Here is a 27,527-nt window from a genome sequence, read left to right on the forward strand (position 1 = left end):
ACTCCATTTCTCAGTGACAATGTCTTCCTACAAGCTCAGAAACTCAACCACCTTATTGATGCCGAAATCCGCATTGATGAAGACATTTGACAACAATAACAACATTAGCAAAAAAAAAAAAAAAAAAAAAAAAAAAAAACCCATTTTTACTTTTATTATATCTTAATATATTCGCTTGACTTTAAATAAACCGGAGTTCTCAATAGAGATATCCTCTATAAACAAAAAGAAACTGTAAAATACGTGAGAATCCCTTACGGTTTGAAAGTTTATTATAATAAAGACTAAAGATTAAAACTATGTACAAAGTGAGCTATATTTATATATTTCAAGATTGGCAGTGATTCATTAGATAGACTTTTCTATGGTTAGGGTGTAGTGGCTTGATATTTCTATAATCGCATTTAATTCTATATGATTTGCTTAATATGTGTGATAACCGAGATCTTTACGGAATTGGAAATTTCTATTTTCCATAAATTAAAGATATACGTTTAAATTTGGTTTTTATTTATAAAATTAATGACCATTTTGAGCGCATGATGTCTAATATAGCATCGTTTTCGCCCTGGTCAGATCAATAAAAAGTTTAATGGAAACTAAAAACCCCTTTGGGGATCAAGGGTAAAAAAGATATGGGAGGGAGAGTGAAGGAAACAAGTGAATGTCACTAGTGAAGGGAAGAGGGTAGCCAATCGAGGAATCTTTGCCCTGGTTGAAATGGCGGTGGCGGTTGGTCCTTATGATGGAATAGGTAGTCAAGTTCATAAAGTATAGTACAGATGACCGGCCAACGAATAAACCATGGAGAGGCGGAGTGAGATGAACATGGTATTCTGTTTGGTAATCTGTTGAGAAGGAACGATAGAGGATCTTGGACTGTTTCTGGCATTTGTAAGCGGTGGTGCATATCGAGACATCTTACTGCATGTTGTTTTGTAAGCATCTGTATAGGATGTCTTGGACAGGGTTCTAGTTTGCCGCCTGGTAGCCAGCCAAGACGCCAGCGTACACATCTATTTCTTTCTGTTTTTGTCATTGGTAGCCAAAGGATGGGGTCTAATGATATCGTTGGGCGACATTGAGAAAGAAGTATAGAGTGTCGAGATGATCGCGCCTGGTTGAGATTGTCTTGCCGGAACTGTAGTTGAATCTTTTTAAGTGTACGTTTGTCTAATTGCTCTGGGTGGGGTAGGCATTGTGCCCATAATGGTGATTTGGAAAGCTTATACCAACATGAATGACTGTCCGAACGACGTATATGAGGTAATAGGCAGGTAAGCAGAGTATCGTCCGGTAGAGTTAGTGATCGTAACAAGAATTGGGCTTGCAATATATAAGTGCGTTCTTGCATTGTAGGAAGCTTAGTTAGATGCAGCATCACTTTGACAGAGGATCGACTAGAGCCGCCAAAGATTCTGCGTAGGCATATGTTTTGTGCATCTTCTAATTTCTTGGCTAGGAGTGATGTTATCTTATTTATTGCAAGTCCATATTCTAATTGAGCACGAACTATCTGGGTATAGAATCTAGTAGCAAGAAGTGGGCTAAAGCCTTTGGGGTTAATACCAATTGACGATAGTTGGTTCATCATAGCTAGTGCTTTGTTGATATTATTGCTGAGTAAGCCAAAAGTGTTGAGATATCCACCTGGCCGAAATGGGATTCCAAGATAAGAGAAGGAAGGTAGAGCTGCAAGAACATCTCCGTAAAGAGTGTACTTTAGTGGTTGGTCTGTGGGATCTAAGATTACGCATTTTTTTGGGTTCCATCTATATCCAAGTTTGTGGCTGTGATCTTCGCACTTCTTCAGCAAGTGTACCATCTGTTTCTTATCAGCGATGAGTACCACATCGTCAGCATATAAAAGACAATTCATGAGGGGGGGCAGTTGGACGGGAGAGAGGCCTTCTTCTATTGGTTGTGGGCGTAGTGTCTTGGGTAAGTCATTAATATATATAGAATAAAGAAAGGGCGAGAGTATAGATCCTTGTAAGACGCCCGTGACAGGTGAAAATCGAGTGGAGGTGGCATTGTTGAGCAAAACTTCTATTTGGACATCATCGAATAAGTTTCGAATTAGACATAGGAGAGCCGTAGGTGCTGTGTGCTCTAATTTCTGCCATATATAATTGCGGTCTACGGTATCGTATGCCGATTTAATGTCTAAGAAAGCGAGAACTGGGGTAACGCGATGGTGTCGGCGAAGAATATTGCAAATTTCAGCTAAACATAAAGCTTGGTTTAACGATCCTCTGGCTTCACGAAACCCACCTTGAGCTAGATCTAATGGAGGACTATTGTCAACAAGGAATTGATATAAACAGCGCTCCAGTATTTTGCGAAATATGGAGGTGAGACTAATGGGTCTATAGTTGCTAGGTTCGGTAGGGTCATCCTTTTTGTAAATTGGTACTACTTGGGCGACTCTCCAGCCTTCTGGTGTATATGACCACGACCAACATAGTTGGAATAAGAAGAGTAATAGATGTGAAAGACGGTCTTGTATAGGTAGTAACATTTCTTGTCGGATATGGTCAGAACCTGGAGCTTTTTTGGAGGGTAATTGTTTGATTGATGAGAGTATGTCGTCCAATAGAATAGGACAGGTTTCTCTAGCAGATGTAGCAGAGCAATCTTGTTGAATATGAAGCCTGGGTTCAGTTTCATGAAGTAGGTGTCCAGCATAGATAGAATTTAGGTGAGATGCCATTAAATTAGCAGCATGCTGGGGGCCTTCTAAAGTAGTAAAAGAGGGTTTTAGGTTTCTATTTTTACGTATTTTGCAAAATCTTGCAATAGATTTTGTATACTCTCCTTGTTCCATTCTCTCGCAGAAATTATGCCATGTTTCTCTTCGTCGTCGTAGTACCATCCTTCTTAGTAGTGCTTTTGTTTCCTGGTGTAGGAGCCAGTATTTGAGGCGGTTTAACCCTTGTGCTTTTCTCCATTTTCTGTAATAGTATTCTTTGAGGTTAAAAGTATCTTGTAGTTCAATTGTCCAGAATTTTTGTAACTCGGCATCTTTTTGCTGGTCGCTTTTTCCGCATACTTGATCCAGAGATTGGTATATGGCTTGACAGATTGCAGAGTTAAAATCCTCGATATAATTAATGGCAGAGCTTCTATCGGGCAAAAGAGGTGGAGGGTGTGGAATCAAATCAGCAGTAAGGTTTGTGAATACCTGTTGATATGTAGTCACCTTTTTATCGTCCTTTAGCTTTCCCAAATGCCATGTGAGCCTCTTTGGAGGAAGAAGATTGCTACCAGGAATATTAGTTTGAAAGGATAGAGTCATAAATTTATGATTGGAATCGAGTGATAGATCATCCCGTATAACTAGCTTTGGTTCGGTGAGTTCCGTTGTACTGATAAAATAGTCAATGATACTGTTGCCATGATATGTAATAGAAGTAGGACGTCCATATTTTAAACGCTCATTCCATGTAATCATATTGTTTGACTGTATCCAATCATGTAGTAGCCGTCCACGATAATTAAAGAGTGTGTCACCAGTATATATTCCCATTCGTGCATTTAGATCGCCACAAACTATGGTTGATGTTGTATTGGGGAACTCTAAAGGTAATTGTTGTAGAATATTGGAAACCTCTGTGTGTGAAAGAGACGGAGGAAGATATAGACAGTGAACTAGTATCTTAGATATAATGAATGATAATGTATACTTAGCTAATAACGGGTTTTTGTGTGGGATGTGTTGAACAGTAGCGCTAGTAAGTGGGTTGATTAGTAGGGCAATTCCAAGACTACCTCGATGCTTGAATGATTGGATAGGTTGACCATAGGTATGAAATTGTTTCCATGATGTAGGGTATTTGTTCGGTGGGAGTAGCCATGATTCAGTAATTAGTAAAACAGAAGATGATTCAGCTAATTTAAGGATTGGTGATATAGCTTGTTTTGGCAGGCCAGTGGCATTGAATAATGAGATTGAGACTGTACTCATTATAATTGGGAGATATTGTCATCGAGGTCTGAGATGTTCATATCTGCGTCTTGATCGACATAGAAGACATCCGTTGGTTTAGATCCAGTAGTTGTAAGTGTTTCGGTAAATGTTTGTTTGTCGATCCAGCCTTGATTGTAAAAATAGCGCGCTACTGCAGTTTTAACTGGAACACGAATATAGTTAATAGCTCGCTTCATGTGATCACAGTGATGCATAAAAGCCAGGGAGTCACGCTCTTCTTTAGTGTTCTGTTCATATTTAGGATCCATAAGGATAGATCCGTCGCATGGGTTGAAGTTCTCATTTACAGTCACTTTGAATTTTTGGAGATGTGCTTTAAGTTCAGGTGCATAGTCATTATGGACTAAGAGGGCAACAATATTTCTTGTGGGATAATTAATGTCCAAGATTCTGCTGTTATTGATGTCCAGTCTACGGAGACGGTTTCGTAATTGTCCGATGGGAACTCGGGCTTTGGTAGGAATATAAATATATTGAAAGCCTTGGTTTTCAGACGGAGGTTGTAAAAAGCGAGCGGCATTTTCCTGTCGTTGAATACGGCGTTGTTGGCGTTTTTCAAGCATTGATTGTTTAATACTGTTGAGGCGGGCTGTATCTTTCCAAGGAGGAAGTGACTGGGCAGTTGACGGTAAAGAGGGAAACTGAGTATCGTGGGTCTCAATTGTTGATTGGTTCAGATTTTGAGTACGTTGGTTGCGAAGCATGTCTATTTCAGTACGTGCTTGCTTAAGTTCAGCTTGCGTTTGCTTGAGTTCGGCACAGAATCGTTCAATCGTTGCTTGAAGACTAGCAATATCAGTTGCTGTTGTTGTAGAAACAGGCATAGCCTCTGGGTTATCGTCTTGAGTGTTAGAAGTTTCCATCATAGCGTCAAGGGATAGGGGTTGAGATAGCATTGTTGTAGTGGATGCCAATTCGCAGATCTCAGCCATGGTTGGTGCACTGTATGTTTTACCACAGGATTTGCAAACAAAACAAGGTTGAGGAGGGTCACCAGCTATGGATCCATTGCGATGAAAGGAGTTAGTTTCTTTACAGTTGGTGCATACAAGTCGTCGACGTTGAGTATTAAACTGTGCAGTTAAGATTTGTATTTGTTCGTTAGAAAGAATAGGCTTTGAAGCTTTACGGCCTCTACTAACAGGAGCCATAGTAGTGGTTTCTGTATTATATGTGTTTGTCGTTGTATTTATTTTTATTGTCAATGCTGTTTATTTGTATTAAAGTATTATCGCTTTCCAAATAAGGCAAAAAGCTATGGAAAGTGATGGAAAGCGGAAAAAGAGCCCCCCCTTGTTCTGTATACAGTCGTTCCATTCTCAATGTGAGGATTTTGCGAAAAAAAGTACGGGCTTTCAAATAAATATTGGGGGTCTTACCAAAAAAATTCACTGGTTGTTTGAAGTTCAATTCGTGGATTGTGAGAGGGTCATTTCACACTTTATTTTAAACAAAAACATTTGAAATATGATTCAAACAGTTATCAAACGAGTTCTTCCACATCCAAATTTTTACACTGAGTTGTGCTTTTGCGTGGTCGGGTCCTTTTTTTTTGCGTGGTCGGATCCTTTTTATTTTTTTGCTTGGTCGGGTCCTTTTTTTGCGTGGTCGGATCCTTTTTTTTTGCTTGGTCGGATCCTTTTTTTTTGTGTGGTCGGGTCCTTTTTTTTTGCTTGGTCGGGTCCTTTTTATTTTGTTGCTTGGTTGGATCTCCCAAAATGTTAACATGCACCGATTGTGAAGAAAACTTCAATACAAATGACACCCTCAAAAGACATAAATATGAAAGGCATTGTAAAAAATGCACTATCACCGCAACAGTTGAAGGTACGTTCAATTTAGATTCAAATCTACAATTGTTGACTCTGGGTTTTCAGGAATTTGTGAAAAGGTTGTAATAGAAAGAAAAAATGATCATTTACAATGTCCTTTTTGCAATAAAGAACACTTGACTAGAGATGGTATAAAATCTCATATACTGAAATCAAAATGTAAAGCAACTCTTTTCAATGAAAGAACCAAGACAACGAAAAAGCGAAACTATGATGCTGCCGTTTTGAATGCATGTGGTGCTTTATTGTTTAAGAAGCCTCATCAAGAGATGATTTTAAAGGTGGTTTCTTCAGTCAACTTGAAGCCTGTTAGCATGGTCAACAGTGATGGTGAAGAATTTAATGTGCTTGCGCACGAAAGTCAATTCCAACAAATACAAAAAAACGATATCCAAAGTGCTTCAGTTGTTGCCAAAAAACGATTGATTGACAATGAACCTGTAGAAATAGAAGTGGAACTTGATGATGTGCTAACGAAAAGTGTTTATCGTAATCTATTTAATCCAAATGAATTCCAGGAACTTGATGAAGAAATGTGCACCCTATTAAATACGGATTGGAGTACTAAGAAGCATATCAAATATTCTTGCTCGGCTCTTCTTGCGGGGATGATAATGGTGATCAATAGCAAAGCTATTTTGGTAATATGTCATGAAGTCTATGGAAGGACGAGGTCAGTAGATGTACATAGGGAAGATTTCACAGTTAAATCAAAACAACAGCCATCTTCTTCACTTCCTCCACCTCGATCCCCTTATCGGAATATCTGGGTGACAACAATTATCGACAATCATGGCTCAAAACTTATATTTGGTACAAAAACATTCAACTCACTGGTAACATCTAGTATCCGCATTGATAGTCCTTATGAACCAGAAGTTGGTCCATCCACACATCATTTTACTATCTCCAGCAACGAACAGTCAAGAAATATAAAAATTTATATACACAAAGAGTCTTGGAATAAAGCAAAGAAGCTTATGATGGAACCTCTTAACCACACCATAAACACTTATGATTTCCTATATCAAACTCGCCAAATACAAACCAACTTTCATTACCGTAGCACGTATAACCGATCAAGAGCTGCATGCATGATAACCGATAACCATACTTTGTACCCCTACAACATCTTCACTCTTTCCCAATGTGATAATGGCCATGACATATCTGACTATAAGACTATGTCCGAAGTTTTCCAAGAAATTGCATTGAAAATATTTGATGAAGAAGAGAGTAATATAGAAGATGAAATTGTAGGCTCTTTGAAAAAAAAATTCATCGAGAATCAAATACAAAAGTGCAAGTCAGAAGGTGAAACAATCAAAATACTCCAGTCAATACTGAACTTGTATGGTGATGATGTGGAAATCCCTGTTATAAACAACTCCCAATTGAACAAACTTTTAGAGCTGTCGGTAAATCAGCTTCTTCCAGTAATTACTCGTGTAAATGAGCATGTCGTTTCATCATTGAAGCAGACATTCTCTTCATATGTTTAATACATTTTTACAATCTGCATGTACAATTCAAGCTGGTAAAAAAAAAGTTGTTTGCCAATAAAATTCCCCCTATCGATTCAATTTTTTTTACAGATTACATATTTTGGTTAGAAATACTAATTTTCTGTTGTTATTCAGTAAAAAACACAGGAGTGATTGAGTTTGCGATACAAAAAATGGCCTATGATGAACCTTTTTTTTTTACCAGTTGTAAAAAGTTATACAAGTGGTCGAATGAAATATGAAGATTTTAAACAAGAGTAAAGACAGTATTCTTTATTGAGAAATCAATTTTATGTGATACAAGGTAGCACATCCTAATATGAACTAGGATGCAATGCTATAAACTATCTTGGATAGACCAGGTACAATGTTTTTGACGATGAACACCCATGAGGATTTGCGTAATAGAAGACATCCCAGCGGTTCCATCTATAAAAATCGAAAAAAAAGAAGTATGATATACCACTCTTGACATTTACTGAAATATAGAAAGTTAAAAGACGTCTTTTATAACCATTGCTTTGAAATTACACGACAAGTAACATTTCTTGACTATAAAACAATCAGAAGCATACCTGTGATTTTGAAAATACCATATACTTTGAAACAATCTTTTTTTTTTTTTTTTTTTTTTTTTGCATGGAAGTTAACTGAATTCACTCGCTGCCAAAACTCGAAACAAGTGCTGGAATCATGCAGGAATTTTTTTTTCTGAGATAGACATAAAAAAAGTGGTAGACGAGTCAGTCTACATGCTTAGCGTCACTTCACAGAATGTTGGTTACAAGTTTAAAACCACAATCGTATTTGTTTTAAAACCCCCAAAAACTGATTTAAAGTATCCTTTACACATCATGTATCAAAAAAACCAATGTCAATCTGTGAATGCAATATGAAAAGAAAACGAGCCTTCTAATCAGAATACCTATATAGCACAAAAACTCTTTTTTATCAATTTGATCCTATATTCCCAATGGCACCTATATTGTAAGCCACACACAAATTTTTGAAATCAACCTTTTTATTGTCAACATTGGATAATCAAGGTACTTCAAAAATGATATTGATGTCACTGATTACAAAACTGTTTTTTATTTTTTATGTAACTTGATTCTTAGTCTTATTGTTATCATACCAATGATATAAAAGGAGTTCTTGAAGTTTTTGATATCGGCAAGGTTTCGATTTTTCAAAATGTTTCAGTTATCATCAACTGTTTTTTTTCTTTTGGAGACTGGAATGGCTTTTGTAAAATTGCTGTTGCAAATCTGACTAACATTATCTACATGCACTAATGCATTTACTTCTTGGCCTTGATTGGTGGTCAAACAAATGGGACTGAGGTTCATTGCATCAACAAGTTGAAATATTTGGTCTTGATGAGGCTTCTTAAACAATAAAGCACCACATGCATTCAAAACGGCAGCATCATAGTTTCGCTTTTTCGTTGTCTTGGTTCTTTCATTGAAAAGAGTTGCTTTACATTTTGATTTCAGTATATGAGATTTTATACCATCTCTAGTCAAGTGTTCTTTATTGCAAAAAGGACATTGTAAATGATCATTTTTTCTTTCTATTACAACCTTTTCACAAATTCCTGAAAACCCAGAGTCAACAATTGTAGATTTGAATCTAAATTGAACGTACCTTCAACTGTTGCGGTGATAGTGCATTTTTTACAATGCCTTTCATATTTATGTCTTTTGAGGGTGTCATTTGTATTGAAGTTTTCTTCACAATCGGTGCATGTTAACATTTTGGGAGATCCAACCAAGCAACAAAATAAAAAGGACCCGACCAAGCAAAAAAAGGACCCGACCACGCAAAAAAAGGACCCGACCACACAAAAAAAAAGGATCCGACCACGCAAAAAAAGGACCCGACCAAGCAAAAAAATAAATTTTTTTTTTTTAAATTTGAAAGATTATTTATTTATAAAGTCCATTTGAGCGCGGGGTGTTTATCACATCTGTTTGCCCGGACTAGTTCAATATAAGGTAAAGTAATATGAGGCTAAAAAACCCTTCGGGATCAAAGGTAAAAAAGGTCAATGGAACAGTATTTGGAACGTGATAGCATTCTTAATGCTTTAAGAGCCAATTTAGAAGGAGCTGACCGTGTGGAGGCCTGGTACAAGTATCGATATGGTTATAGAGATGGTCCAGTTCAAATAGTATTGAACATATGGTTGGCCAACGAAGAATCCAAGGGGTAACTGTATGACTTGAACGAGGAAGTTTTGTTGGTAGGATATTTAAAAGGAACGACAAAGGATCTTCAATAGCACTAGGCATTTGTAGCCGGTTGTGCATGTTGAGGCATTGAATTGCGTGCGATTTTGTCAGCGTCTGATTTGGATGAATGGGACAAGGCCTGGGTTTGCCACCAGGAAGCCATCCAAGGCGCCATCTTATGCATCGGCTACGTTCTTTTCGGGTCATCGGCAACCAAAGGATTGGATCAAGTGAGACTGTTGGTCGACAGCAAGAAAGTAGTTTTGAATTTTTACGTTGTTTTTGGTAATCTAGACTTTGTTGCAGAAATTGTTTCTTGATGGCCTTGAAAACCTTGAGACTGAGCTCTTCCACTGGAGGAGGTATGATTTTCCAAAGTGAGGACTTGGATAGTTTGTACCATTGTTGATGTCTATCATTTTGTATGTGCGGCATAAGCTTTGTAAGGAGAGCGTCTTCAGGTAGCGTAAAAGATCGAAAGAGGAATTGAGCCTGGAGTATGTTTAGTCGCTCTTTCATTGTTGGCAAGCGTGATAAGTGACGCATAACTTTGGTTGAGGCTCGTTTAGATGCGCCATATATTCGTCGTAAGCAATCATTCTGAGCATCTTCAAGTACTTTTATTTGGGAAGCAGTTAACCGATTGATTGCTAATCCATATTCTAGCCGAGCACGTACTATTTGTGCGTAGAATCTAGTGGATAGAAGCCTGTCGAACCCATTGGGGTTGACGCCCACAGAAGTCAATACGTTTATCATAGCAAATGCTTTGCAAACATTGTGTTCTATTAGCTCTTGTGGGTTGAGGTAACCGCCCGGTTTAAAGGGAACTCCAAGGTACAAAAAGGAATGCTGTTTGAGTAAAGTCTGTCCATAAAGCTCATAGCTCAAGTCATCATTCATGTCACTTAACACCACGCATTTAGATGGGTTCCAATGAAAGCCGAGTGAGAAACTGTAATCTTCACAAATCTTTAATAGCTTTGGCATTTGTGCTCTTTCAGAGATCAGGACTACATCGTCAGCATATAACAAGTAATTTATAAGTGGGGCTAATTCCACTGGGGAAGTATCCTCTGATGGTTGCTTCAGTCGTAGTCTTTTCGGTAGATCATTGATATATATAGAATAGAGCAATGGGGAGAGTATTGATCCTTGTAGAACTCCTGTTCGTGGGGAGAAGCGATAAGAAGTCTCATTATTAAGAAGGACCTCAAGGTAGACGTAATCAAAGAGATGTTGGAGGAGAGCTAGTAGTGGAGGTGGTGTTGTTGGCTGTAGGGACTGCCAGATAAGATTACGGTCAACAGTGTCATAAGCAGATTTTATGTCGAGGAAGATCAGGGTAGGTTTAATCTTGTGGTGAGTGCGTAATATTTGGCATATTTCGGCCAAACAGAGGGCTTGATCTAGTGATCCACGACATTCTCTGAATCCGCCTTGCGCAATGTCAATAGGAGGGCTGTACAGTTGGACGTCATTCTGTAAACAGCGTTCTAGGATTTTGCGAAAGATCGAGGTTAGGCTGATTGGCCTAAAATTACCAGGATCTGTTGGGGTACCTTTCTTGTGAATAGGTACTACTTGAGCCACTCGCCAACTTTCAGGGACATAGGACCATTTCCAACATAATTGGAATAATGCTAGCAAGATTGGTGCAAGGAGATGTTGAATAGGAAGAAGCATCTCGTTTTTTACATGATCAACGCCAGGAGCCTTGTTCGAAGGGAGTGATCGAATAGCTGATAGGATATCCGACAATGTAATTGGGCAAGCCAATTCAAATGGTAAGCTATCTGAACTGATTTCGGACCTTTGCATTTCCTGTGTAGCTTCGCTAGAGTATACGTTTTCAAGATGTCTCGCCATTGTGTCAGCTGAATGCTTGTGTCCTTTCATTGTTGAAAATGTTGGGCTTATTGTTCTTCGTTTTCGTATACGACTGATTTTGGCAATTGCTTTTGCATATTGATTAGATGCCAACTGTTGACAGAAATGTTCCCAGTTTTCTTTGCGTCTCTTTTGAATAAGTCGCCGTAGAGCAGCACGAGCCTCTTGATGTTTGAGCCAATATTTCAGTTTGTTGAGTCCTTGAGCTTTTCGCCACTTACGGTAATATCTTTCTCGGTGCTCGTAGGCCTTTTGCATATCCTCTGTCCAGAAGTCCTTCAGTGGTTCCACTGGTTGTAATTGCCGTCCGCAGCTTGTGTCCAAGGAGTGATAAATCGCTTGGCAAAGTTGTCTATTGAACTGTTCAATGTACGTAGTTGCTGTTTGATGGTCTCGAAGTGACGTAGCAATTGTTATTGTATGAGACTTTAAAATATTTTGTGTGATCGTTTCGAATTCTTTTATGTATTGCTTGAATATCTTGGGGCTTTTTAGTCGACCAAGTCTCCAAGTGATTCGCTTCTCTGGCGGACTACCTGACGTGGTTCTTGGAATATCAAAACTTAGGGTCATCAATTTGTGATTGGAATCTAATGACAGATCGCTTCTTATAACTAAACAAGGGTTATTCAGTTCATTACTACTTAAGAAATAGTCTATTATGCTACTGCCCTGATATGTCATGTAAGTAGGTTGACCAAAGCATAGCCTTGAGTTCCACACAATCAGGTTGTTTCGTTGAATCCAGTTGTATAGTTGATTCCCTCTAGAGTTTGAGTAGTGATCGCCAGTATAATTTCCCATTCTGGCATTAAAATCACCACATATAATGGTTTGGTTGATACGTGGGATGGTTTTTGGTAGTGAATCAAGCGTTTCTGCAATGGTTTGGTTATCAAGTGAAGGTGGAAAATACACACAGTGTATCAAAACATCTTTGATTGTTAAAGAGAGTTTATACTGTGAGAGTTGTGAATCGTCGTTGGGTAGGTGATATACATGGTACTGACATGCAGGATTAACCAAAAGACTGATGCCTTGACTTCCTTTTGTGGCGAGTGGATGTGTTTTTATGCCATATGTATGATATTGTTTCCAATGGGTGGGGTATCTGTTTGGTGATAATAACCAAGTTTCTACGAGTAGTAAGACTGATGAGTGTTCTGCTAGAGATAGAATAGGTGATATTGCTTGTTTGGGTAACCCGGTGGCGTTGAAGAGCATGATATTTAATTGGTTCATTAAATATCAAAATCAATGCTATGTTGGGAGCTGTTGGCGTTGTTTGAGGAACTGTGGTTATCCTCATGTTCATTAGTTGTGCTCATTTGGTCATCCTCTGAGTAGAATAGATCATCTACTAATTCTTGATGTCTTGGGTGTCGCGTTGGAATGATGTCTAAGAGTGTCTTTTGGCTAATCCATCCTTTAGAGAAGAAGTGGCGGGCAACAGCAAACTTGACGGGTACTCTTATGAGCTGTAATGCGCGTTCCATGCGGTCGCAATGGTGCATAAAGGCGCGGTTTGTACGTTCTTCTAATGGCAAATTTGCGTATTTATGATCCCTAAGATTTTGGGGACTACAAGGGTCAAAGTCATCTTTGATGGTAACTTTGAATCGCTGAAGTTGTTGTCGCAGTTCAGCAGCATAGTCATTATGAACTAATAAGGCCAAGATGTTTCGATCTGGATAATGTATGTCAAGGATTCGGTTGTTGTTAATGTCAAGTTTTCGCAAGCGGGATCTAACCTGTCCGATTGGAACTCTAGCCTTCGTAGGAACGTAAATGTACTGGAATCCTTGGTTGTCTGATGGTGGCTGAAGGAAGCGTGCAGCAGCCTCTTGACGTTGTAGGCGTCTTTGGTTACGAGTTGCGATTAGATTATCCTTAATACGTTGTATCTTAGCAGGTTCGTGCCAGGGAGCGGATTCGATGTTACTCGTTTGGGTTATAGCTGCGGTATTTCGGCGAGGAGGCTGCTGATTTAAACTGGGAAGGGGATCCGCAGTTTGAGTTTGTTGTAAAAGTTGTTGTTGGAGTTTATCAGTTTGAGAGCGAAGGCTATTAATTTCTGCTCTTGCCTGTTGAAGTTCCTGTGTTAAGCGTTGGATTGTATCAAGGAGAGTTTGCAAGTCGCTTGGGTTACTGTGAGTAGTTGGTGTGTGCGCATTGTTATTTTCTTGGAAGGATCTAGTTTCTTCCATGTCTGTCGGTGCCTGAATTTGCGATTGTTCTTGACATGAATCGTGAATAATATGCTTCATTGATGCTGCCTGAAAGCATTTGCCACAGCTAACGCAGCGGAACAAGAGATGTGGTGGATCTGACTTGGTTGAACCATGTCGTCGGAAGTGACCTTGTTGATTACAGTTTGGGCATATTAAGCGTTTACGCTCTTTGCTAAAAGTGGAGAGAAGGGAATCAACTTCCTCTGTAGACAAAGGATGGTTAGCTGATCCCTGAAGACTATTGGAGTCTATAGGCATTGATTAACGATAATAAATGTCGAAGTGAAGTTGTAGCTGTTGTTGTTTTGTAGCGTAAAAAATCTAAGACGAGTGCAAATAAAAAAATAAAAAGGATCCGACCACACAAAAAAAAAGGATCCGACCACACAAAAAAAGGATCCGACCACGCAAAAAAAGGACCCGACCAAGCAAAAAAATAAAAAGGACCCGACCACACAAAAAAAGGATCCGACCAAGCAAAAAAAAAGGATCCGACCACACAAAAAAAAAGGATCCGACCACGCAAAAAAAGGACCCGACCAAGCAAAAAAATAAAAAGGATCCGACCACGCAAAAAAAAAGGACCCGACCACGCAAAAGCACAACTCAGTGTAAAAATTTGGATGTGGAAGAACTCGTTTGATAACTGTTTGAATCATATTTCAAATGTTTTTGTTTAAAATAAAGTGTGAAATGACCCTCTCACAATCCACGAATTGAACTTCAAACAACCAGTGAATTTTTTTGGTAAGACCCCCAATATTTATTTGAAAGCCCGTACTTTTTTTCGCAAAATCCTCACATTGAGAATGGAACGACTGTATCATGCGGATAAAATCAAAATTGGAAACATTTCTTTGATCTTTGTTTATTTGTGCTTTTTTTTTGTTATTCGTCACAAAGATGTTGTGGAATTCTTGCTGTATGTGTCACGAACGCTTTTGTCTACTCCTTTTTTTTGTTGTTGTTGAAATTGCATAATCATTCATCTATTTAGTTGTGATCTATTTGATACTTTTTTCATTTAGACCAATAGGTTGACGGACAAGAAAATCCCCCTTTTTTTTTCATCAAAAGCAAAATTATTGATGTCATCAGATCTCATTTTATTGTAAACTTCTTGTCTATTTACATCAAAGAAAACTTTTGATTTTATTGAGACGAAAATTTTTGTATTACACTAGTAACATAAAACAAGTCAGGAACATGAGCTGCCATATCAAGAAGAAATGCGCTTTTGATCCACCATAGTTATTTCAAATGCTATTCTTCATAATTTCTATAATAGAAATAACAAGTTTTTGTACTAAAGGCGAATTATGCTTCTTCATGCCTTAAGATGATTAAGCTTAGAGGCGCAATAACAAGAAGAAACCCTGTCTTTTACGAATCTATTACTTTATAGTAGCCACTTCTCTGAACTACATTGCTAATTTTTAAAAGAAAAAGAAAATATATAGAAATAAATGACAGATCCATGAGCAGTACAAAATAAATTACGATAACAATCAGAAAAACAGTGATGAATAATAGCGAATGAATTCATAGGTCAATAAAATTGTATAAACAGTAATTTTATTAGTTATTTTATATGAAGTTGACTACAAATATCTCTGGGCCAAGGATTTTTTTATAGTTCATTTTTAACTATTAAAACTTCTAGTATTGATAATCCTAACTTTTAAGCAATCAAGTCCTTATTTAATCACCTCAAAAATTGTATTTTAATTTCTTGTCAAGTAAGCAGTAAGTTTGGTATATGACTCTTATGTCTCCAAGATACGACTTTCTTTTTCTTCTTCTTAACGTAGTCTCTGGTGTTTGGATGAGTATCGCCAAGGACAAATGCTTCTGTTGTATATGATGTCCGTTAGATTAAATAGATACCATAGAGTACAGTATCTCAATCACGTACAGTCGGTTAAATTGATATTGATGTATTGTACTATGCATGCACAACAAAAGCATGTTTTTCAATATTTTACAATAACAAATAGAAAAAGCTGTTTATTATGATATTTTATTATTATTTTAAATAGAATAATTTATTAACAATATGTATGATTGATTTATCATACAGCAAATCCTTGCTTAAACAAAAAATATTTCGTCCTTTGAAGATTGGCTAGCGTCATTATTTGCCTTTACTCTATAATGAGCAATGGATAAGCCAAGCATGGAATTCCAAATTTGTTTTGAATTCTGTTTCAAAACTATTGTTGGTTCATCGTTCAAATGCTTAAATGTACACCGAACACCGTATGGACAAGCACCTTTTTCATGATATGATCTGCATGCCTTGGTTTTATATTGACTCGATCGAGGTACAGCTCTTAATTCTTCTGGTCCGTGAGCATATCGACATCGCTTGCCATACCTTTTTTTTGTTATCTTAATTTATTTTTATTTTTATTTTTTTGCTACCTGCAGGACCCTGTTTCATCCCAATTTCTACAACTTTCTGTTTTATAAAGTGCTATTTCTTTATAATGTAAATCAGAAGACATATTGAATGATAGTAAGAAAAGAAAAGAAAAGAAAACAATAAACTAGAAGGAATACTGAAATGCTTTATATTCTATACATTCAATGATTTATCATTAGTGATCTTTTACAATATCAATTACCAATAAAATTTATTCACAGACACATTGATATATGTTTCCATATCTTTTATATTCACATAGAATAGATTGACAGAAAAAGCTTTGTTATCTTACTGTTGTTTTTCTGGTTTATCATTTTGGATTGATGTATAATGGACATTATATAACTGACTATGGCCAACAAAAGCAATTTTTCATCATTCGAAGAAAAAGCAATAAAAAGCGAATACCTTATTCTACAAAACTTGGCGTATTTTATTTTTTAGTGTACTTTATTTATCAAAAAATATGAGTTCTTTAGAATCTACATAAAAAGTAGTTAGTATACAAGCTAAATCAAAACAAATATAAATTACCTGTTGTATGCCATATTACCACGAACTCTAGTGTAATCAGTTAAACCTTCACAAGGACCGTGAGCGACAACAGCAAGTTCTTGATCCCAAAGGTATTTGTAAGCAGTATTGCGAACGTCATTCACAGAAATCTTGTTGACAACGGCCTTTAATTCATCAGCGCTCAAGTGCTTGCCTGAAGAAAGAACTTGAGAACCAATATCTTGTGCAACAGCACAGGTGGAGTCGAGGCTCAATAATAAACTGCTTTTGACTTGTTGCTTTGCACGTTCGACTTCAGAGGCAGTGACGGATGTGGAAAGACGAGTCCATTCCTTTTGAAGGAAGTGAACAAAGTCATCAATTTGGAGTTTGTTGTCGGTTTCTACATACATACCCCACAAACCGGTGTCCTTGTATCCCTTGGTGAATGAAGCAAAAGAGCTAGCAAGGTGGTTGTTGTTGGTGATGGTGGACAATCTAGAAGAAAGGAAAGGAGCACCATTTAAGCCCTTGTCCCAAGCACCAATGATGGCTTGCATGACAAGCAAGTTGAAATAATCATCGGAAAGATAAGGAGCACCTTCAACAGCAAGAGCAATGCGAGCTACAGGTAAAACATCGTCACGGAGACGGATTTCTGAACCAGTAAAGATAGGTTTGGCAGATGAAGAAGTAGCAGAAGATTGAAGACCCTTAAACTTTTCTTCGGCTAAGCGAACAAGAGATTCGTGATCAATATCACCGGAACCGACAAGAACCATACGATCGGCATTGTAATTTTGCTTATAGAATGCAGACAAATCTTCAGCGCTTAATCTTTCAACAGTTTCCTTAACACCTTCAACGGGACGTCCCAAAGATTCACCTTGGAAAGCAGTGGCGTGTAAGTGGTCGAAAACAACAGATTCAAAGTTGTTTTGAGCATCTTCTTGTTGCTTAAAAACAGCTTGGCGTTGTTTGTCGATAGTGGTAGCGTCGATCTTGGCGTTTTGGACAAGGTCAGCAAGGATTTCAACGGAATCCTTGACATTAGCTCCTAAGGTCTTGGCTGCAAAGTAAGTTTGTTCACGACCGGTTTTAGCATCGAGAACACCACCAACTTCTTCGAATTTGGTAGCTTGACCCTAACGAAAGGATCTGTTAATCTAATGCATTCCATTATATCTTCTTTTATGTTGTTGGTTTTGTGTTGTTCATTTCTCTCACTCTCTCTTTTTTCCCGTTTCCAATCCTGAAAAATAAATAATTCATTGATATTTTACCTCAAGAACAACATGTTCTAACAAGTTAGCAGTACCGTTGACAGATTCATGGCGAGAACCGGCTTCGATCCAAACACCAACTGTAGCAGCTCCAGAAGAAGCGTTTTCATCGGTGGCAACTGTAAGACCGTTAGGCAAATGAGTAATGCGAGTAGCAGCAGATTGTTTAGCAGCAGTGGCTAAGGGACGAACAAACTATTTTTTGTGTATTTAGCTAATTGTCAAAATTTTTGGTTCCTTCCCTACCTGCTTGGTCAAGCCAACATTAGCTTGTAAAGTGTTAGCAAGAAACCTAGAAGCCATTTTGAATTCTGATTTTAAAATAAAGAGTGGGGAGAAGTAACAAAATAGAGAAATCGAATACTCGGTTCGTTCAAACCACCTTTTTACCCCCCTCACCAAGCACCTTTGAAGAGGGGTCAGAAATTCAGATAACTACGTCACCATAATTTTCGCCACTTCAAGCTTATCCAATAACAATTGCTTTGCACTAAATTCAGAAGGCGTTTTGTCCAATTAAAAGATAAATCTTAGCAATAGACATTGCCTATTTTGTACATCTGTATACTAGGTCGCGCACTCTGGAATTCATCTATCTAAATCCATACAAAAAGAATCATCAACCATTAATATCCTTCTAGAGCGCACTGTACATTTTTACTTCATTCACTTTAATAACAAAAATAAAGTTTGTAGAAAAGAAGGTAATTACACATTCGTTTCTCAATAAATAATATTGATAATATTATGTATGAATGGCTAAAGAATATTTTTGATATTAATATCGTCTCAGATAATCTTTTTTCAAGAGCTATTTTTTTCATTAACATACAATTCATGAAAATGTAATTTCCAATGATATACTTTTTATTAAATAACAGGCAATTATTTAAGTCTTGCAGTAGATTTTAATAAATTAAGTCATAAATTATTTACTACTGATTAATTTTCTAGCAATCAACTTTTAATTAGCAGCTGTACTGTTACGGATAGAATGAGCTACAGAAATATAAATGATGTACTGAAATTGTAGCCAAAGACAAGTAAGGTTTTTTTTTATATTTGAATAGACAATGATAAAATAAACCATTTAGATATGAATATTGTAACTCCATTAACCAGTACTCCAAGTTATTCTGTCAGTGTCAATGATTTTTTTTTATTTATGCATTCTTAATTCTTGAGTATCTTCCGTAGTTAACCCCGTAAGTCTATGCACCAAATCGCTAGATTTGTTAGTCTTTTTTTTTTTTTTTTTTTTTTTTTTTTTTTTTTTTTTTTTTTAAAAAAAAAAAAAGCAAGTCGATAAAAAATAGAATTCTGTATCTTACTTTTCTTCTCAATCTACCTTCTTTTGCTATTAGTTTTATTTTACGCATTCAATTTTTCAAGTATGAAGCGAAATTTCATATAAGTAATCACATTTTTTTTGAAGTTCCATTTCGTTTCCTTAAATCATACATCAATTGCAAATATAAGCTAAACCTCACTAAGAGCTGGGTTTTTTTTATTTTTTACTACCAATAATTTAAGATGCGAACTCATTATAATGTTAAATGCATTACACCCTTGAAAACATTGGCTATGCAGACTTTCACAAAATTTTATGTTCGCGTTTGTAATATTTTTTTTTTGAGTAAATAATTATTAGTTGATTTGAAATAACAGTTAATGAACTCGAACACATAGTTTTTAGAATGTTTATATTAGAAAGTGATTGAAAGAATCTAGACTATAAAAAATGGAGTAAAAGGATGATCCGGAACATTTCATTTGTATGGATCCATAATGTAACAATAATGATGGTATCTTTAAACTAACTGCTGGAGGAGAAACAAGAAGGTGCAGCTCAGTAGTGGTAATCATAAATACCTCAAAACAATTTTGTTACTGCAAACGTCAAAGTAATCACAAAGAGCAAAATACCTTATTTGGAAAACGCCTAGTCTTTTTTTTTAACATTAAAAAACAGGTTTTATTTCTTTTCTTTTCTTTTTCTTTTTTGATAAAAATTATATAAAAATGACTCAACAACTTGTACGGACGCATAAAGAACCAAGTTTACTAGAAGATACAATAATAGGAATTCAATATAAAGTTGGTAAAAGAATAGGAGAAGGGAGCTTTGGCATAATTTATGAAGGTAAAAAGTAAAGAATATAAAAGTACAGTTTCAATAACATTATACGTCAGGCATTAATTTATTAAATAATGAAAGTGTTGCTATAAAATTTGAATCTAAAGATTGTGAAGTACCTCAATTAAAAGATGAATATAGGGCATATAAACTGTTAGGCGGAACTGGTAATAAAAAGAAAAAGGGAAAAAAAAATGTTGCATGAAAAATTTATAAACGTAAAATATAGTCGGTGTACCTAATGCTTATTATTTTGGACAAGAAAGAAAATACAATGTATTAGTTATTGATTTATTAGGCCCGAACTTAGAAGATATGTTTGAGATGTGTGAAAGAAGATTCTCTATAAAAACAGTTGCCTTACTAGCTATTCATATGGTACATATTTTATATGATCTATTAAACAAAAAACCAATAATTATACATAGATTACCTTAATACAGTCCGTTCATGAAAAAGGTCTTGTGTTTCGAGATATTAAACCAGACAATTTTTTGTTGGGAAAACCAGGCACAAGATATGAAAACGACATTTATATAATTGATTTTGGTATGGCAAAATTGTATAAACACCCTCGAACACATCAACATATCTCCTACAGAGAAGGCAAAAATTTGACTGGAACTGCGCGCTACATGAGTATCAATACTCATCTTGGAAGAGGTAAAGTTGCTATTATCATTGGCTAATTTACCAATTTCATTATAGAGCAATCACGTCGAGATGATCTTGAGGCATTAGGCCACGTATTCATGTACTTTTTACGAGGATCTCTTCCGTGGCAAGGTTTGAAGGCAGCCACGAATAAACAAAAGTATGAAAAAATTGGAGAAACAAAACAGGCGGTTGGCATTCAAATACTATGTGAAGGATACCCAGGTAAAGTAAATGACTAGTGTGTATATACGGTTGTATAAATTTTCATCATAGACCAATTTGCAAAATATTTACGTTACGTACGCCAGCTTGATTTTGCAGAAGATCCAGATTACAATTGGTTAAAATCTTTATTTTTTGATATCCTTCAGACGACAGAGAATGATCAAATGTATGATTGGATGTTATTGTCGGATGCTCAAAATTGGCAATCACTGACGACTGAAGAAAGAAAACGATGGGTACGTAAGAGAAGACACCAAATGATTAAGCGAAAAAGAATTTCACAGGCATGAGGGCGATAATAAATAAAAAACTATATCCAGTGTACATACTCTCTCTTTCTCTTTTTCTGTTTTTATTTTAAATGATTGCAAGAAATGAAAAGTTGTTTCAATCAACAGGAAATGTTTCATTATTAACGGTTAAATAAACAACAAAGATGCTTATCTCAGCTGCACTCTCATCAGATATTGAAAACAGAGCAAGAAAAGAAGTATGATCCCTAAACACAGTATTTTCTGAAGACATTCAAATCATGGAAGCATTGTCCGTAACAAGCCATTCTATCACACAACCTGTTTTAGATATGAATCTTTTTGTTACCGTTACAGTGTTACCGGATTTTACAGAGAAGCCACTGTTATTTTAAAGATGTTTCTCACAAGGGTGAGAATAGAAACTACGTCGCTTCCATTTATTTAGTGATAGTAGCCATTCAGATAATAACGACAAAATGCTTATTCATGTTTCAATTATCAAGAGCAAGAACAATCTGAAGCTCATGCCAGTCATAATTGAAAAATGTCTTTAGATACACCCCGCTTTGAACAACCGTAGAGAAATTAAAGTACAGAAATTTGAAGATATTCTATTTTATTTATCATGAGCTGAGATGGGTGAGATAACATTATCATACACATATTTAAGTTTTCTGTCATGTTACTCAAAATTTCAGAAATATTCTTGTATATAACGTCTTGTTGACAATCGATGATTACAAATAAATAAATAAATATAATTTTATCCAGCGAGTGTTTCTAGTGTGACCAAATTAATACAACTTTAACTGATTATGATATAATTCATTATAGCCATTAGTAACAAATATATACCTTTTGCCAAGGATAAACCCATAGCTGTCTTTTGTTCGTAGTAGTAGCTGAAAAAAGATAAATATCTTTCTCTAGGAATCCAACTCTAAAAGGACTAAAGGAGGCAGCGTAATCATTTTTTTTAGATGCATGTAGCACAGTACTTAAATAGCTTTGACTAAGCAAATATTTGTACAGTCTTCATTATAAAGTTAGCAATTTTGATATCTGATCTTGGGTATTTCTTTTATGCTCTCTTGGCATGCCATTGGTAAAATAACATACTGATTGATTCACCAAAGGCTTTATGAGCAACAAATATCTCAGTCTGGCTGCAATTAATTATTGATTTTATAACTGGAGGATTATCATCAGCAATATTGTCCTTCAACCAATTTAACCTTTGATAATGAATACATTTTTTAGTATCAGTGGTAAAAGCAAACTTATACCCTTTTGTTGGTGACAGACTACGAACAAGACAGTAAAAAGATATCAAACGAATCATTGAAAGAGGTGTATATCTTATAAGTAAAATCAGTATATCATTTTTCAGCATTCAGTAGTAGTTCTAGTTGCAAAGAAGGAAGCCAAGAGACAAGGAAAGGGCTAGCAACGTGATTTTTAAACAAATCATTTCTTTCTCTTTTAAATACTCCAGCCATAACCCAACGCTTTTTGTCATAATGATGGTTTCTTGCGATATTATTCATTCTTTTAATGATAATATTCTGAACACCAGGATAATTGATTAAAAGCCTACGAGAATTTGTTAAACCAATATGTTTCTCATGCTTATCAAGCTCTTTGTCACTCAAATGAAGTAAAGTTTTAATGGAGTTTAAGCCATAAACTTTTCAACATCCTCCCCAATCCATACTTTTGGTGGCAACAGAATATCTTGATTCAATAGTGAATGTTTCAGCGATGAAAGAATCATGATTCATAAGCTTCTATCTGTAGGCAAACTCAACCTCACCTTTTAAACAATTATGACCTGTGGGCTGTATATCTAACCTCAGTAGATGGACTTTCCTTTATTTCTAGACTACAAGGGCTATCGTCGAGCTATCTTCGCTTTCTTTTATATGATTTGCGTATATCATAATGGTTATATGATAGGTTTTTTGCTGATAAGGATGTGAGAGGACTTTAAAAATTCTTTATTAAAATTGCTGATGTTTTTTGGAGTTATAAGTCATGTGTAGATACTACTTAGTAGGCATATGGGGTTTTTTTTTTCATTCCAACATTGACTAAGGTAGCAACTGAAACAAATTAAAAAAAAAAACAAAGTTTTACCAGAATGAAAATTTGACTGGCTTGCCGCAAAGGCATTTTGTCATTTTTGACTGACTGTCAGTAGCGTCTATTCAAAAAAAAAAAAAAAAAGGTTAACTCAATAATAAAAGTGCTTTTGCATCAATAGACTCTTTCTTCAAGACTTATCGATTATCGTTATTCCGTTTATATTTTGTTTTACTTTTAAAGGGTTACAAAATATACTTAAATACCTCATATGACCTTGGCTCTAGTCAGATTTTCTTTTCAAGAATCACTTTCTAATTATGACAGCTTCTACGATTCGATTATACAGTTTCAATAGTGTCAATTATATATGTATATATATATGCGTGTGTGTGTATTTAAATCATCTGACAATAAGCGCCAATTATACTAATGTGATAGTAGATATTAATCATGAGCTCTCAAATTGTTAAATGAAATTTTTTAAAATTTGCAGCAATAATGGAGTTAATCTCTTTGTCAAAAAGAACCCTAAATATAACTAATTCAAGAATTTGTTTGATAAGCTTAATCAAAGAGCACCCTTACAGCTCTGTCATGTAAAAGAAAAGGCACTATGTTAATCAATATACCTTTGGATTTGAATAAGTAAATATAAGTTTTTCATGCAGAAGGTTATAAATTGATAAATAATTAATAAATTCTCCTAGTTCAGAAGACGATTCCTTTATTCGGATTCTAAACAAAACAACACGTTTTGCGCAAATCAACAATAAGTGTAGAGTTTAGAACAAATGAATCTCTTGCTATTGAATGTATGTAAAGTACAGTAGACCACGGCGTCCGATTTATTGCTCATATCCTTGTGAGTGCTAGTTAGCACTGTTATTAACTATCAATATATTCATAAAGAAGTAAAATTTTCCCTTAATTTTTTTTTGCTAGTAGTTGCTGCAACTATTGATATATCAAAATATAAATTATGTTTTGTAGCAAATGATCTTGGGCTACACTCTAGGGAAGGCTCCATATGCTTACACATATTTTATATATTTTTGAGCTCTTTTTTATAGGAATGTTAAGAGTATGAGATCTAATATACTGCTGCTGATAGCTTTATATTTTTGCGGCTTCTGGGTTCTGGTACTCCGTACCCGAAAATCACCAGATGAGCAAGAAAAGTTATGTCTAAGGACATTAATACCAACAAGATCTTGCTTTAGGCTAATAGAACAGCATATACCTCTTTATAATTATTCTACTATGAACCATGCATAGTCCCATTGAGCGGCTTTGTGATGAACAGCATTACAAAAGTATGTCCAATTTAAGAAGCAAATGTATAAAATTTGTGGCAAAAGATTAGGAATCATAAAAGTGAACATTTTTGCTTTTGAATCTTGTTAAAATGTAAAAGCATTATCCTATAATAATACCCTAATGGAACCATTGAAGTTAAATGCCATTATAAATGAAGGGAGAAAAAAAGGTGAATCATGAGCGCTAAATGGGAAATGTGATGAGAGGTTATAATGATTAAATAAAATGCTGATTTTGAATGAAGTACGTATCAATATCAAAATATGCATTAAGATACAATAAAGAAGGAAATGAAGCGTGTTTATTGGATTTAAAAACATTGGAGGATATATAGGATCAACTGAATTATTCAAATTTATGAATTCGTTGTTAAGCCAAGTGATGTATTATTGTTATTATTATTATGAATAAAGACATTGCTCTGTTGTTGTTTATGTCAAGCGCAATATTATAAAAGTCCAATGAAAAAACTGCTAGGGAAGTGTTAAAAATTTAGTTTGCCTAAAAAACAATGAGCTTATGCATAGACATGTCACCTGAATCCCCAAGTATTTGAAGGATCAATACAGGATAGCTACAATGTCTAAATACGTCTGCTATAGTACAAGGACTAAATATGACAGTCCTGGGTAACCTTTGAAAAAGGAAGATAGGAAATAAAGTAGCTCCTCTCATTTTTCAAATTTATCTACCCATCCGAGGTAAGTTTGGATAAGTTGATCGTTTATTTTTTGCGAGAAGCATCATTTTCATCAAAGCTAAACGAAGGCTTTTTCTTCTTGGATGGATTTTATGCTTTGTAGTCAGCTGATCAAATATTTCGAATGCAGCATTGCTTGGTGTTTTGGATCACATAACATTACAAACTAAGACAGGTTTGATTTATGTTTCTAGCTTTATGTTTAGATTCAGAGTTTCAACACTCATGTTTAGGACAGATAGTATTTCTCTTCATTCGTTGTATTTCTTGCAATTTGTTCTTTCTTATATACTTAACTCTCTCTGGTTCATTATTGACTAAAAGTATGTCTTGGAAGTATACTATATAAAGAAACATTATCATCCTAGATTACCTTTTATCATTATCAATTGAAAAAAAGATCTGAGCGAGTGTATTGTTTAATTGTTTAAATTGTTATTTGATGCTCCACTTTGCCAAAATGATGGCCAATTATAGTTGGTAAATCTACAGAAAATCGATTACTGATAGTGATAAAATATATATGCTTTCAACTATCGTGGAATAACTGATTGCTGAACGCATGTAAAGATTTCGCTGTGTTATTCATATTACTGAACTTAATTCCAATAAAAAGATTGTTAAAGCACATCAATCATCATATGTTGCTAGATCTAAAGCTAACAGTCATATTATTACTGATTCTTTCTTCTAAAATTGCAAAATTATGTTATAAATTTGTTTACTACAGCACATGTATAGAAGTATATTTTTTTATCATCAGCCCCGAACAGTAGCACGAAACAAACTGGATTTGCACGTGAAAAAATGTAAAGGCAAAAAAAATCTCATCTATTGACCTACAGTTTTTTTCTAGTAATTTATTTATTATACTTTATTAATGTGAGATTGAATATTTTATCAAAAAAAAAAAAAAGCTTAGTGCCTTATTGTTAGAAATGGTTGGGGTGCTTTTTTGAGTAATAGAGGGCAGGTTAAAACTATTTCATGGAAATTGTTACACACGGAGTTCGGAATAGATTTGCGTTTCTTTTTAATGAAGCAAATTAAAAATCGCACTTACTTTTATAGCAAAAACAAAAAAAATCGAAAGATGATTATAAATAAAAGCAAAGTGAGTTTTTTTTAACTACTTGTATAATTTTAAAACCACAAAATAAATAAAGCATGCGTAGGCCTTTAAAATTCCTTCGAATTTCATGCAGAAAAAGGTTGTACAAATAAAGGAACCAGGCAAATACTTTGTCTATTAAACTATAAAGCTCATTTAAAAGTAAAAGCTTATTATTCTAATCTTTAAATGAGATAATATAGTATGTAAGTAAGGTCAATAGCTGTGGTTAAACGATTTTTTTTCTTGCATTTGCTTATTCGTTAGTCTAGAGTGGCTTTTTTCTTTTACTTACCATCCATTTATGGATAAACAAGTTTTTTTAAATTTTATATAAATTCAAGAAAAAGAGGGGAATGATTCACCAAGAATTTAAAAAAAAATATTTAAAAAATTCTTTTTTGCAAAATCTTTTTTCTTTCTTTCTTCATCAAACAATTACTCTTCTCTAAAACTGGCGACCTAAATACTTTGTCTTTTCAATTATAAACTTGGCTCTTATGGTCTTTTGTCAAGAACACTTCTTCTCAAACAAATGTTTTGCTACTTTTGGGCTTCAAACATCTCTCTCTCTCCTTGACCTCTTAAAATCTCTTATCTGCTATCAACTTGATCTTTAATCTACGTTAAAAATATATGGTCCACATAATACATCTATTCTCCGCCTCTTTATATGGTCTCAGTTAACACCAAAAGTTGGTGTGCTCTCTTTTGTTTATCATTCTATGGTCCCTTTGGTTTCATTCAATGTTAAACACGTTATTCCATTGGTTTCAATGGTTAAAAAAGCAATCATATCTTGGCCTCATAAAATGGTAAAAAAAAAATTTCTTTTATACTTTATAACTATTTTTATTAACATTTCTTGAAATAGCTTACTCTCTCTGTCTTTGTTAGTCTTGGGTCAAGAATATCCTTTTTGCTGCCTCTTTGGCCAAAAAGTAATGCTCATAGTATGATTGTCCTTTTTATAACTTTTTCCTCTAGTTAATAGTTTAATCTCTCTGTGCCGATATAAATGATTTTTTCTTTAAGCTTGCTTTTGTACATGGTTTCTATGTTTGCATGGTTCACTTGTAAGCAATCCTTTCCCTGTAAAAGCTCACTATTGGGGGTCTCTTAATACCTTTGGAACCTTTTCCCTTTCTATCT

The 27,527-nt window shown here is 35.3% G+C and overlaps 9 protein-coding genes across 9 annotated transcripts; 3 read left to right on the forward strand and 6 right to left on the reverse strand.

Moving 5' to 3' along the window:
• Positions 1–618: 618 nt before the first annotated feature.
• RO3G_00794 (uncharacterized protein) lies at positions 619–3,454 on the reverse strand (the record flags this gene model as incomplete). Its single annotated transcript, XM_067655385.1, has 2 exons — positions 619–879; positions 926–3,454. 2 exons carry the CDS (start codon positions 3,452–3,454, stop codon positions 619–621), a joined length of 2,790 nt encoding a protein of 929 aa, XP_067511486.1.
• A 512-nt stretch (positions 3,455–3,966) lies between these two features.
• On the reverse strand, positions 3,967–5,142 carry RO3G_00795 (uncharacterized protein; the record flags this gene model as incomplete). Its single annotated transcript, XM_067655386.1, has 1 exon — positions 3,967–5,142. One exon carries the CDS (start codon positions 5,140–5,142, stop codon positions 3,967–3,969), a length of 1,176 nt encoding a protein of 391 aa, XP_067511487.1.
• A 995-nt stretch (positions 5,143–6,137) lies between these two features.
• On the forward strand, positions 6,138–7,325 carry RO3G_00796 (uncharacterized protein; the record flags this gene model as incomplete). Its single annotated transcript, XM_067655387.1, has 1 exon — positions 6,138–7,325. The coding sequence occupies one exon, from the start codon at positions 6,138–6,140 to the stop codon at positions 7,323–7,325; it is 1,188 nt and encodes a 395-aa protein (XP_067511488.1).
• A 2,289-nt stretch (positions 7,326–9,614) lies between these two features.
• RO3G_00797 (uncharacterized protein) lies at positions 9,615–12,025 on the reverse strand (the record flags this gene model as incomplete). Its single annotated transcript, XM_067655388.1, has 2 exons — positions 9,615–9,676; positions 9,838–12,025. The coding sequence occupies 2 exons, from the start codon at positions 12,023–12,025 to the stop codon at positions 9,615–9,617; spliced, it is 2,250 nt and encodes a 749-aa protein (XP_067511489.1).
• Positions 12,026–12,693: 668 nt separating this feature from the next.
• RO3G_00798 (uncharacterized protein) lies at positions 12,694–13,941 on the reverse strand (the record flags this gene model as incomplete). The annotated part of the gene is made up of 1 exon (XM_067655389.1): positions 12,694–13,941. One exon carries the CDS (start codon positions 13,939–13,941, stop codon positions 12,694–12,696), a length of 1,248 nt encoding a protein of 415 aa, XP_067511490.1.
• Positions 13,942–15,774: 1,833 nt separating this feature from the next.
• RO3G_00799 (uncharacterized protein) lies at positions 15,775–16,190 on the reverse strand (the record flags this gene model as incomplete). Its single annotated transcript, XM_067655390.1, has 2 exons — positions 15,775–16,060; positions 16,108–16,190. The coding sequence occupies 2 exons, from the start codon at positions 16,188–16,190 to the stop codon at positions 15,775–15,777; spliced, it is 369 nt and encodes a 122-aa protein (XP_067511491.1).
• A 396-nt stretch (positions 16,191–16,586) lies between these two features.
• RO3G_00800 (uncharacterized protein) lies at positions 16,587–18,192 on the reverse strand (the record flags this gene model as incomplete). Its single annotated transcript, XM_067655391.1, has 4 exons — positions 16,587–16,593; positions 16,646–17,751; positions 17,890–18,084; positions 18,136–18,192. 4 exons carry the CDS (start codon positions 18,190–18,192, stop codon positions 16,587–16,589), a joined length of 1,365 nt encoding a protein of 454 aa, XP_067511492.1.
• Positions 18,193–19,911: 1,719 nt separating this feature from the next.
• Positions 19,912–21,198, forward strand: RO3G_00801 (uncharacterized protein; the record flags this gene model as incomplete). Its single annotated transcript, XM_067655392.1, has 6 exons — positions 19,912–19,990; positions 20,134–20,193; positions 20,256–20,404; positions 20,455–20,689; positions 20,735–20,905; positions 20,957–21,198. 6 exons carry the CDS (start codon positions 19,912–19,914, stop codon positions 21,196–21,198), a joined length of 936 nt encoding a protein of 311 aa, XP_067511493.1.
• Positions 21,199–27,122: 5,924 nt separating this feature from the next.
• On the forward strand, positions 27,123–27,334 carry RO3G_00802 (uncharacterized protein; the record flags this gene model as incomplete). The annotated part of the gene is made up of 2 exons (XM_067655393.1): positions 27,123–27,190; positions 27,250–27,334. The coding sequence occupies 2 exons, from the start codon at positions 27,123–27,125 to the stop codon at positions 27,332–27,334; spliced, it is 153 nt and encodes a 50-aa protein (XP_067511494.1).
• Between the last annotated feature and the right edge of the window lie 193 nt (positions 27,335–27,527).

Source organism: Rhizopus delemar, genomic scaffold (assembly GCF_000149305.1).
Source record: "Rhizopus delemar RA 99-880 supercont3.1 genomic scaffold, whole genome shotgun sequence".
NCBI lineage: Eukaryota > Fungi > Mucoromycota > Mucoromycetes > Mucorales > Rhizopodaceae > Rhizopus > Rhizopus delemar.